We start from the raw sequence: 12,150 nt of genomic DNA on the forward strand, positions 1-12,150 counted from the left end.
GGCTCTGACAAGGGTTTCACTAAGACATACCTCACTTGTTTTGAGGGCTTCTTTGGATTCTTCCTCAGCCTGAGGTTTCTTTTTGGAATTTTCATCAACATTCCTGAGAGGGGAATAAATCAAATATGAACTTCCAATCTGAATCTAAGAATGTCACAAGAGAGTTGAAACTCTTTTCTTTACTACTCACTTCATGTGGAGGCTGATGACACTTCAATCTAACTGTATTTTAGTCATCAGAGAGCACAGTCCAAGTGTGGCATGAGCACTCCTGGTGCTCAAGGAAAACATGTTTCAAGAACAACTCCTAATGTGCTGCCCTGCGAACACTGTACTCACCATGCAGACATTTGAATGCCTCACCATCTTTTGAAAAAGTAAGGCTCTTTGACTCAGAGCTATATGAATAGCATACAATAAGCTTGAGAACTGACTCCTCTCTCTAAATTCTGTAAATTCACTTATCTTCAAGTTTATGACTCTCTCTCTATATATTTGTAATGATGGGCTGGAGAGAGGGCTCAACCACTAAAATCATCCGCTGCTTTTCTAGAAGACCTGAGTTCAGGTCCCAGCACCCACATGGCAGCTCACAACCGTTTGTAACTCTAGTTCAAGACTATCCAGAACCATCTCCTGGCCTCCACAGGCTTCTGCACATATGTGATACACATAAATACATGTAGACAAATACACATGCACATAAAATAAAACTAAGTAAGTTTAAGAAAAGAATTGTAATTTAATGGAACAGTAAAACTGTAGACTACAGTTCACATTACATCATAGCTACTTTCAAGAATTTGCCTTTGTAATTCCTCAATAAATAATTGTAGCAATGAAAATACAGTGCTTAAAAAACAAAACAAAACCCCAACTTTATGTGAAGAGAAAATCATGGGGTGATGTTAAAAATAGATGCTGAAAAGCCTGGTGAACAGATGCAATCTCTGTTACTAACTGGTTACATAGGCCCAGACAAGATACTTCTAGAAGTACTTCCAAGAGCCCAGAAACTCAACTCTGAAATAGGAAAACCTGTTTATGTATGTACTTTTTTGGATACAATTTAAAACTTCTGTCAGATTTTCACAAAATTATTAAAAATGAACTCTAAAATGCTATAGCTATTAACACAATAAAAGATGATAAAAACAACAAACTCCAAGGCAAGGCCTTCATAAATACATAGTAACATCTACAATCAATGTGAGACTTTCTACGACTACTTTCTTTTCTTTTTTTTTCCTGACAGATTGTTGTTTTTTTTAAATTTGTTCTTCTGTTGTGGTACAAATCATTCCCATGGTGCATCAGTTCCTGCTTTTCTATTAAAAATGACAAGGTCAGCAAGACAGCCCATTAAGTAAAGCTGCTTGCTGTCAAGACAGGTGGCCTGAGTTCTATCCCTGGGCACACAGAGGATAATGCTTCCCCTAGAAGCCATAGGTGGCCAAATAAAGACCCAATGCTCTGTGTGAGATGCTTCTCCTCAAGTTGTTGGTTGGGAAGGGGTCTCAGACATTCCCACAACAATACTACCTATCAGCACCAATCTTGGTTGCAACTATAACTTGATGGTAAGATTCTACTGCTGAAGACACCACAGACTTTGGTCACAGGACATGGAGAAATCAAGCTGGCACTATTCTGAAAGCTTTTTCCCTGTTGGGTAAATTTCAAAGTGCCAGAAGGTATTAAGCAGGTTCCTGGGGATAGAGGGAGTCATCAACAATCCTACAGAGCCGTGGACCCTATGAGCTCCAATAACCACCAGAATGGTAAGATATGCTCAGGGGTGCAATAGTGGCATGAAAGTTATGGGCGTAACTAATCAGGTTCTGGTTGCAATTAAGGCCTGATCCACAAGAAAAGACACATGCCTTGTACTGTAAATTTGACTAATTTATGTATTAGTTAAACTAATATTAAATACTAATGACATTTAAAGTGCATGATTAGAGAACTCATGGAACCCAGGGATGAACATACTACCTTTATTTTGCTGAATAGATATAAAATCAAACTACCCTAAAATTTCTGTCTCTAAAAAAGCCAGGTGTGATGGCACACACCTTTAATTCCAGCACTGGAGAAGCCAAGGCAGAAGGATCAGTATGAGCTCAAGGTCAGAGTTCCAGAGCTATTTCTACACCTATAGATTAGTACAGTTCTCAGTACCTCAACAGAGATGTCTCTTTGTACAAATGATGATAGTTAACACAGAAACTCACAACCCATCAAAATGCAGAGATTAAGTAAAAAGGACCTTTTTAAAATTATTATTTAAAAAATAATGGGGAGATAGGGTCTCTGTCTATAGCCTTGGCTGTCCCAGAACTCTCTGTGCATTTCAGAATGGCCTCAAAGTCACAGAGATCCCACTGCCTCTGCCTTTCCAATGTTGGGACTTTTTAAGACAGCCTACGCCCACTTTCAAAGCTGTTCTGAAAACACACCACTAATGTGACAATCAGAACATAGCAGGTAAAAATGCACCTTGAATCTTTTTTTCTTCTTTTGCTTAAGGCTACTTTCTTCTCTAAAACTTTACGTTCTTTAAGTACTTCTTTAATTCTTGGGGCTTTGGGTTCCAAAGTCTTGGTTGATGAGTCGTCTAGGTCCACACTACTTTTGCCTAGAAAATAAATAAAGAAGCTTTATTTCAGTATAGTTCTGTCACAGTACTATATTTACTTTTCATTACAGTTAAAAGCAAAGATGTGAGGTATAGGCTAGCTGCATTATCATCACCAGAAATACTTAGCTACTTCTATCTGAAATCCACTCCACCATTACTGCAGAATAAATTCTTCCACACTTAGGAACATATATCACTTTTTTATGTGCATATGTCACAAGCAATACGAGACTGACGAGAAAATGATGGTGTGTATAAGATACTCTCAGATAACAGTAATATCTGCTATACCTTGGCTCTTCACTTTAGAAGACTTTGTCTTTTCTGCTTTCTGTTTTCGTTTTTCTTCAAGTTTTTCTCTATTGATTCGTCTTCTTAAAAGTCTCTCTTCTTTTTCTTTGGCCTAAAACCATAAAATTGCCTATATATTATCAGGTAGAAGCAAAGACACTCTGAAAGAAAATATGTGAGAAAAGAGCCAAGAGTACATTTCTGAGGCATTGATCCAGCTCAGCAAATATTGAGTGAGGCCTTGGTTTGTAAACCTCTAGTACTCAAAGTTGCTCCCACCAACAAAGTTTTAGTTTGCTCTTCTGATGCTTTTACACATCAATAGAATAGACAAAAGTGCACACATATCAGGTTACAAAGATAGTTCAGTGGTTAAGAGCATGTACTGGTCTCTTAGATGAATGACCCAGGCTGTTCCCAGCAGCCACATGATAGCTAACAACCATCACTAACTCCACTTCCACGGGATCCAACACTTTCTAACCTCTTCAGGCACTAGGGATACACATACATACAGGTAAAACACACACCTAAATCTTAAAAAAAAAAAAAAAAGCGGGGGGGGGGGGGAAGCAGACATTTAACATTTAACTGTGTGTGCCTAGGTACAGTTATGACTACTCTGTTTTGGAAGCTACCAGATGATAGAAGGCACAGATAGGAAAACTCTTAATTATTATTTTAGAAAGCTATTGGTTTAAAGAAGAAAAGGCATGATCTAAGAAAAGGTGATGTAACAAGTAGTTATAACTAAAAGAGGGAGAAAAAAGTTATAGAAACATAAATATCAGCATAAATGGGTAAGTCTTCAGAACTTCAAGTGACAGGTAAATTCTACAGCCAATCTGACTTGGTGGCTACAATCCTGAGCCTAAATTGTGGCCTTAAAAGTTTCTGCTGGCAGAATCTCAACTAGAGAGAATTCACAATCATCTTATTATTCTAACCATCCCTTTCTGGCTCAGGGCTCAAAGTCAAACTTTCAAAGATCCAGTTAAAAAACCCAAGGAGGTGCACAGCTCCTAACCAATATCCTCTTTAAGAAATAAGCCTGGAAGGAAAGCTAGCTAACAATCACATTTTATAGTGTTTTCTTCAATAGGTATTTCTATAAATTCCCTAATCATGACATAAGAAACTTTTTATATTTTTATGTTCCTTAAATTGTAAGCCATTTAAAAACTAATGAATTTTGTTTAAAAAGCATTCAATAATTGAATGGTACTTGATAAGAAGCATTTTCAAACCTGGAAAATTGGTGGACTGCATTTTCTTCAATATGATACTAGTTACACACTGTAACTCTGCATGAAATGAGTCACATGGATACAAGCAGTTTCACAAGCCATTTATGAAGCGCCTGTTACATTGTTTCACTTCCTCAGTAACAATGATGCACCTTTGTGTCTATTCTATATAGTTCCATGGCAAGCTCCCTGAGGGCAAGACCATGTCTGCTGTGTGCATGCATATTAGTACCTTGTACAAACTACCAGTTACATTTTGACAATCTGTTGTAGCAGACTAAATCACAATTGTTCTCAACCTGTGGGCTGTGACCTCTTTAAGGGTTGACCAACACTTTCAGAGGCTGCAAATCAGATATCCTGCACTTCAGCAATTATAATTCATAACAGTAGCAAAATTACAGTTGAGGGCACAAGAAAATAATTTTATGGTAACGGAATCACTACAACATTAGGAGTGTTTAAAGGGCTGCAGCATTAGGGAGGTTAGAACCACAGCTAAATCAGCAAGGGGTCAACTGGACTTACAATGGACTGCCGCCTTTGCTCCACTGTGAGTTCGTCATCAGAATCACTGTAGTACTTTGAGTAAAGATAAGGTTTGTGAACATAAGCATGCCGTACACTTCTGGCTTTTCCATCACCAGAATCACTAGCTTGAACTTTTGTTTTATTCTGCTTGTTTTTCTCTTCATCTGGAAGGAAGCAAATATAAAAAGTGCCTCTGTCAACAAGCAACAACAACATGTCATATATGCAGCAAAGGATACTAATATACTTCAAATGCATTTAAAGGTCCAAAGGGGTTGTCCGTATGAGAAAATCCAGAAACATTTTAAAAAACTAGTTCACCTCACACATAGAGGCAGACCATTTGAATTATTAAAAGTAAAAAGAAGCAGAGAGGAAAGCTCCACAGAGTAGGGCAGAAGCAGGCCAGGCTCAGAACTGAAGAGGCAGAGGCTCCACTCTGCCCCGGAGCAGGGTAGTTTTGTAGCCGCAACATGGAAGTCAAGTACACACTGGCTGTACTACTGCTGGGCCTTTACCTGCTTATGATCTGATGGAAAGCATCCACTCAGAGGTTGGTAGATGGTTTCTGCCAGTCTAAGCCTAAGTCTCCTTTTATCAATTACCATTTGGTTTATTTATTAATTCAGAAGCCCACTTAGTTGAAGCTGCTGGAACCATCTTAACCTACTATTCCTCCCATCAGTTAATTTAAACAATGTGTTTTGACAAATAATTCTTGGACTTGATATGAATGCTTTTATCACTGTTGAGGAAATTCACTTGAACTATACTTTAAAGCACACTTGAACTCTTATTATTTTTTAGTTTTCTGAGAGAAAGTCTCACTATTTTCTCTGGTTGTCCTGGAACTCAATATGTGAACCAGGCTGGACTCCAATTTACAAATATCCACTTGCCTCTGCTTCTCAAGTGTTGGGATTAAAGGTGTACAACCACCACAACCAGCTCACACCTGAGCACTTAATGCCTACTTACATGCTCAGGGGAAAAGCAGGAATCAATCACACACACCTTACACTAACACCTCTACATTAGGAAGGCAATCTTTCCATTTGACACAGGAGAAAGGCAGGAAAAAAGGAATGCTTTCACTTCTTATTATTTATTGTTCTTTGTGAACTTCTTATATTTGAGCATGTACACATAAAATCTAGCCCCAACCAAGGAAGCCCCCCAGCAGACTCCAAAGCATCAGAAGAATAGAAATAGTACAGAAGTCACAGGATGGAGACTAGCCTTCCCACACGGGCTGGACAGTAAGAACCACCATCATAGCTAGCGTACATTGCTGCTCCTATTCTGAATATGTAACTTTGTTTCTCCTGGACATATACATAGAATTTAAAGACATAAAGAGCTAAGAAAAGTATCAGTGGAGTTAAAAGGGCCCCTCTGAGTTTCTTCCTAGACTTCCTATCCAAAGCGAGCAGAAAATGTAAAGGATGCTGCCTACTGGTGAAAATATGTGAGGGCAAAGAGCTGGATCATGTTGGGGCTACATGCTGACTCAGCTCTGAATTCTGCCCTGTGCTCAGTGGCTATGTGACTTTGGATTGTTTCTACGGCAAGACTTTGTTCCCTTTGTTGTGCTTCCTTTCTAGGGCTGCAGAAGTTAAGACACAGAAAGACATTACCGCAGACTCTGGAACCCAGTAAGCACTTAGGAAAGGTTGGCTGACAAGCAAACTGTATAATAATGATTTCAGCTTTGCCCAGAGGTCTGAAATTTGCCCTAAGCTTCTGAGAGGTCATCTTTGGGCTCTTATGATACTGTACTTGACTGATGTGTTTCTGCTTTCCTGATTCTCTTATGGTCAAATCGAAGTCTACTATTGTTAAGATGGAGAAACAGGATTTGGTCCTGCAGCAAGACCTCTGAGGGCTAGAGGCACAAGGGCAGGCAGGTCATTATGACTATATCCTTGAGCCAGATAAGAATTTCACATCAAAGTTCTAGTGAACTTCTTTGGTTTATCATAGTCTATCTTGATTATAGAAATGGATGTCAAGTTGACCACAATTCCAGACGACATACAGAGGGCTCCTGTTTGGAATGTTTCTAAACTTGACCCTGTGCACACCACCCCTTCTCTGATTTGACTGTGTTCCTTATCTGGATCAACCATATTGAGTAGACCAGTATTTGTTGTTATTTGAGGCAGAGTACTACACTAGCAGGATAGCCTAGAAGCCCCTATCTAAACCCAGGTAACAGTTATTCTCTTGCCTTCCCCTTCCAAGTGCTGGGATTCTAAGTACACACCAACATACCTGACTAGTGTAATGTACCTGCTTTTGATGTACTCTGTTAGGCCTTTTAGGAGCTCTTTAGGACCCTCACATTTCTAACTGGTGGTAGAAGTGAGAGCATCCTTCTAGCTTGTATTCCACCAAGTTTAATTCACACATAAACAAAAGAAGCTCGATGTGCACTGTCTCTTCTCAATTTTGCAATAACATCAAATGATGGAATTGGTCATGGAAAAGTAGGCTTGTTGAGGGCTGGTAACATGTACAAAGATAATTAGACAGACAGCCCTGCAGCTCAATCAGAATCTTGCAATCATAAGGTAGCAGCCTCTAGCTATACCACACAGTCAGATGTAGCTATTAGAACAGAATACAAATAAAGCTTAACAGAAATGTCCCAGGAACATTGACAAAAATGCATTACTCTTACCCTCTGATGTAATCTCTCCTTCTTCCATGCTCTCAGACATGACAACTTCCTCTTCTGTGTCTTCTTCAAAAGATGAAAGGTCACTGGTGTGGACAGAACTAACTGTGATATCAGTGAGACCATCCACATCAGAATCTACCAAAGAACAATCTTTAAGAAAAAAAGAAGCAAAATAAACAACTTATTACAAGAATGTATTTAAAGCCTAAGCACTCGATATTAAAATTTTCCTGATTTAAACAGGAAATTTAGCCATCAGAAAAGCAGTTATATCAAAAAAAATACAAAGGTAAAATAGTCACTTGCAACAATAACTTAATTTGTAATATAAGGCTATATACAAATATAGATTTTAAGTAACTTTATTATTATTACTACCTAGTATTTTGAAGATTTGCATATACAATTTAAATTGCTTGGAACAGTGTGAAAAAAAATACAAATTACAAAGTTTATAGCTTTTCTGTTAATTTTCTTGGTGAACAGACACATAGTATAGGAAAGAAATTATATTTATTTCCTGTCTTCCAACCAGCCCAAACAGGGCAGAATGATTTGGCTCAGGCTAACCCTGCAACAGCCATGTCCAGTGCTGAGATTACTGCTGTGTGCCACCATGCACAGCTTATTACTTTTATTATTTTGCAAGTTTTCAAGTTTTGACATGAAAACACCAAAACAAATCATTACAACAAAAAGCCAATTGTGACACTGTCCCTCTTCCTGTAAGGAACAATCTGCTCTTGAAACCATGTGGCCTTGGGCATGTACCTTCCTTTGTCCCCTCGACAGCCCTGGATCTGCTGTTGCTCTTTTCAGAAGGAAGCTTTGTGCTTTCCATTTCTTTGTCCTTTGCTTGTCTCTCATCTTTTGTTTTCTGTGTATCTTCACTCCTTTTAGAGTGATCAATTTTTTTTTCAGTCTTTTCCTTCTTTTCTTTTTTTCTTTCTCCTTTCTCATTACCATCGGGCTTCTTTTCTCCTTTGTCCATTGATTTAATTTTTGGGTCACTGTTTTCTTGCTGAGCATCCTTGCTTAGTAACAGTAAGCTATTGTTCTCTTTCATATGATTTTTCGTTTCTTCCACTGGACAAGGGAGATCACTAGGTTCTTCTGACTTGGGAACAGTTTCTAGCCCATCTCCTCCAGAATCAGGGGTAGCCTTTTCTTTCTCAGACCCATCCTCTGAGCCTTTCTCCTTCTCTGTGCTAATGTCAGTGCTTGGCTGAGATGAGAGTTTCCTGGACATTCTCTCACTGGCCTTGGCATTTGACATTTCTGTTGAAGCTCTGGCAGCATTGGCTTCTTGGTTAAGAGAAGTTATGGTTTCCAAGATTGACATGGCATCACTGGCTACAGTAGCACTGGGCCCAGGAGCAGGAGCACCTTCAAGGAGAAGAATAAATTGGAAGATTGAATAAATTTATGAAAAAGTACATCCCTCTACTTCATTGACACTACAAACCACTGTTAAAAGCTGAGCAGAAATGCATGTTCCTGTAGACTTTTCAGGTACAATCCTAGTACACATACTCAAACATTTCTATCTCCCAAGTTCATAGTGTCTAATAGGAAAGATGCCAACACATCTGAGAACATTCCAGTTGTGAGAAGAATGTCTTTACTATTTTAGTTACATTCTCTCTTATAGCAAGTGGGCACAATTACAATATTTTTTTGAAATGAATTTCAAAATAGAAATGTCATGTCAGTTGGGGAACCTGAGCAATATTGAAAGTACATATAATTTCACTGGAGCAGCCAAGTGGAGCAGTGTATCAGAAATCAAGCATCTCTATCCAGGCAATCAGAACAAGAAGAGCCTGGGAACCGACAAGAGTAAAACAACATACCTTGGGTAATGAGAGAAGACTCTGGCTTCTCATCATCAGGAGCTGTGCTGCCAGCTGCTTCTTCTTTGTGATTCAGTGTGGCCAGAAACTCATGCACAGCTTTTTCTACCTGAGGCCTGAATGTGTGGTTGATCTTTGGATCCACAACCTGAGAAATAATTCGGTCAATACCAGACTCCAGCATTCCTGATCTGAAATACAAGCAATTCACAGAAAGGTAAAGAATTAATTTTACATTTTTTTGTGCAAGTTATTTTAAAGAAAACAGTATCTATTATATATGTGGTCAATCTTCAATACTCTACTTGGGAAAGGTAATACAGTAGTGGTTTTAGGCATGCTATACTGCAAAGACACTTGTAAACTGTCCACCAATACATTGTCAGTAGAAAGATTAAAACACAGAAAGGCCCCTGGAGTAGCTCCAGTACTGCAGAGCATGAGGGAGGTGGTGCCTCTCTCACCCTCCATCCCTGGAATGTAAGAGGACCACATCAGAGATGAGTTCCAAGCCTAGTAAATCTCCTGACTCTGAAACGTTTTCTTCTTTAAAAAAATAGAGAATATAAACTTTTTGTAAGTCTTAGAGTTTCTAGTTAAGGTGAAGAATATACACAAAATATAATTTCATCAAATTGATAAACAAAAAACAAGGAAAACAAAAATAAAACTACAGATGTCTGGCTTTCTTTTTATTACCTTCTTGCAATAAAATAGGATGATTTAATCATTTAAAGAGGTAGGTTATGAATGTCTTCTACATAAAATGCACCATGCTGGCCACCAGACAGCTACAAACCAGACCAGGGCTCTGTGCTGGTTAAAGATACAGATACAATTAAAATACAACAGGCTAGGCATGAACACATACAATGTATTGTGAAAAGAGAAGAGTAAGGAATTATTGGCTATGTCCACAATAAGGTTGGAACATTCCACCAAGAGAAGACATTGAGCTGAGTCTTGATGTGTATAGAAGAGGAATCGAGGAAAGGGACTGTAAGTCTAAGGAACATCAGAGGGCAGACAGAGGAGTGACAAGAACATGTAAGTACCACCTGTGTAAAACGACATCTGGGGAAAATAGATTTAAGATCACATTTCTTCTTAGAATGTGCCAGGAGGAATCAAAGTACCTGGGACAGTGTTTGGAGACTGAAGCACTAGTTGCCTCCTGCTTCTTGGCCCCCATCTTTCTGGATAGAATGGGTGAGGAGGTGTTGATCTTTACACTGTCAAATGCTGTTTCTGAGTGTACCTGTCTGAAGTAAGGGTGGACTGGATTTTCAATTCCTGAGGCACTTTGAAGCCATGTGATAACATAATTCTATTTATGTGGGACATAAAGAAAAATGAGCTGACATGCAACAAAGTAGGTTACCTGCTTTTCCAAGTTACAAAATTAAAGAAAAGAATACAAATCCTGAAAACACTGCTGCATCTTAAAGCTCTTTTTTGTCCCCTTTAAAGATGAGTTGCAAATGTAGCAGAAAGAATCTAAAAAGTTTTGCTGTAAGGCATTAAGTCCAAAGGTATAAAATTAAAGTATAAAACCCATTGAATCAAAAAATAGTACTTCAGTTGCCTTCTCTGTTTGCCTATATTTTGGCTTCTTGTCCTGTAAACAAAAATACTCTTAAATGTAGTCTTCCTTCCCATGGAGAAAGATCTTATGTAAAAATCAGGTCTATAGCTACTGGTCCACTGCTTTGTAGACTCACTGCCTTGGGGTATTCCCTAGCTGCCACCTCAGAGAGGAAAGTCTCAGCCCTAGGTCCATGTCAAATGCTGACAACAGATACATTCCTGGTTAGATTTACTTACCTGCAGACCCGGTTAGTGCATGTCTGTAGGAGGCTGAGGCAGGATAATCACAAATTTATGACCAGTCTGAGCAACAGGGAAATTTTAGGTTAAGAGTTCAAGGCCATTCTGCACAAATTTGGAGACTATTTTCCTCAAAATAAAACAAAAAAAGGGCTGAATCCAGGCAAGGTGGTAAATGCCTGTAATTCCAGCATTCTAGTTCAAGCCCAGCCCTAGACTACATATGAGACTCATGGCTACATACTGAGACCCTATTTTTTTTTTTTTAAAGTACCTCAGTGATAGAGTGCTTATTTTTTATGTATGAAGACCTATATTCTACTCCTACTACTGGGGAAAAAAGTAAATACATAAGTAAGACTAAACCGTTTCTTTCTCTTTTAAAATTCTGTCCAAATTATTACTGAAAGCTATCCAGCATTTTCAGATTTTACAGCATGAATACATAAACAATAAAAATTTCCTTCCTCCTGAATAAAAATATCAGCTGCTAAGTTCATCTACTTCAAGTTGCTGATAGTAGGCCATTTGTTCTACAGAAATGGCAACTGCAATGGTTGAAGTCAGCTGAGTACTTTTTCAAGTGTGTGTGAAAACCTGCTTGGGATCGCAATCATTTAAAGGGCTAGTCCATCCACACAGTCTTAGTTTGCATACAACTAAAGAATCCTTCACTAAGCCGGGCATAGTTGCACACCAACTCGTAAAGCAAAGGCAGGTGGATATCTAAGTTTCTAGCCCTGTCTACAGAAAGACTTTTAGGATGGCTAGAGCTACACAGTGAGATACCCTGTCTCAAAAAATCATAAACAAATAAATCAACTGCAACAAAATCTTTCTCTAAGGAAAACTTCAATATGCTACTATTTCTAATATAAAGCCTTGCAAATGGGGCAAGCAAGATGTCTCAGTGGTTAAAACCTCTTGCAGTACAAGTCCAATGACCTGAGTTGAATCCCTAGATTCCACTGAAGGAGATTTTCTTTGACCTGCATACCCACAGGGTAACAAGGAGACAATATGCAGAAGTCTCAGGAAGAGTGGCTGGTGAGCTACCAGAATACAGAGGTTGGTTCC

General features: G+C 38.7%; 1 protein-coding gene across 10 annotated transcripts in view; it reads right to left on the bottom strand.

Annotated features, from left to right (window-relative positions):
* Bod1l1 (biorientation of chromosomes in cell division 1 like 1) overlaps positions 1–12,150 on the bottom strand; it is a 55,140-nt gene that overhangs the window by 35,235 nt on the left and 7,755 nt on the right. For all 10 annotated transcript variants that reach the window (XM_076938433.1, XM_034508365.2, XM_034508364.2 and 7 more), the window contains exons 3-9: positions 9,247–9,437; positions 8,165–8,779; positions 7,394–7,543; positions 4,708–4,874; positions 2,933–3,044; positions 2,500–2,638; positions 31–103 (exon numbers count right to left, since the gene is read on the bottom strand). In XM_076938433.1, the coding sequence (XP_076794548.1) occupies positions 31–103; positions 2,500–2,638; positions 2,933–3,044; positions 4,708–4,874; positions 7,394–7,543; positions 8,165–8,779; positions 9,247–9,437 (1,447 nt within the window). The remainder of the gene's footprint in view (positions 1–30; positions 104–2,499; positions 2,639–2,932; positions 3,045–4,707; positions 4,875–7,393; positions 7,544–8,164; positions 8,780–9,246; positions 9,438–12,150) is intronic.

The sequence above is a fragment of the Arvicanthis niloticus genome, chromosome 7 (genome assembly GCF_011762505.2).
Source record: "Arvicanthis niloticus isolate mArvNil1 chromosome 7, mArvNil1.pat.X, whole genome shotgun sequence".
NCBI lineage: Eukaryota > Metazoa > Chordata > Mammalia > Rodentia > Muridae > Arvicanthis > Arvicanthis niloticus.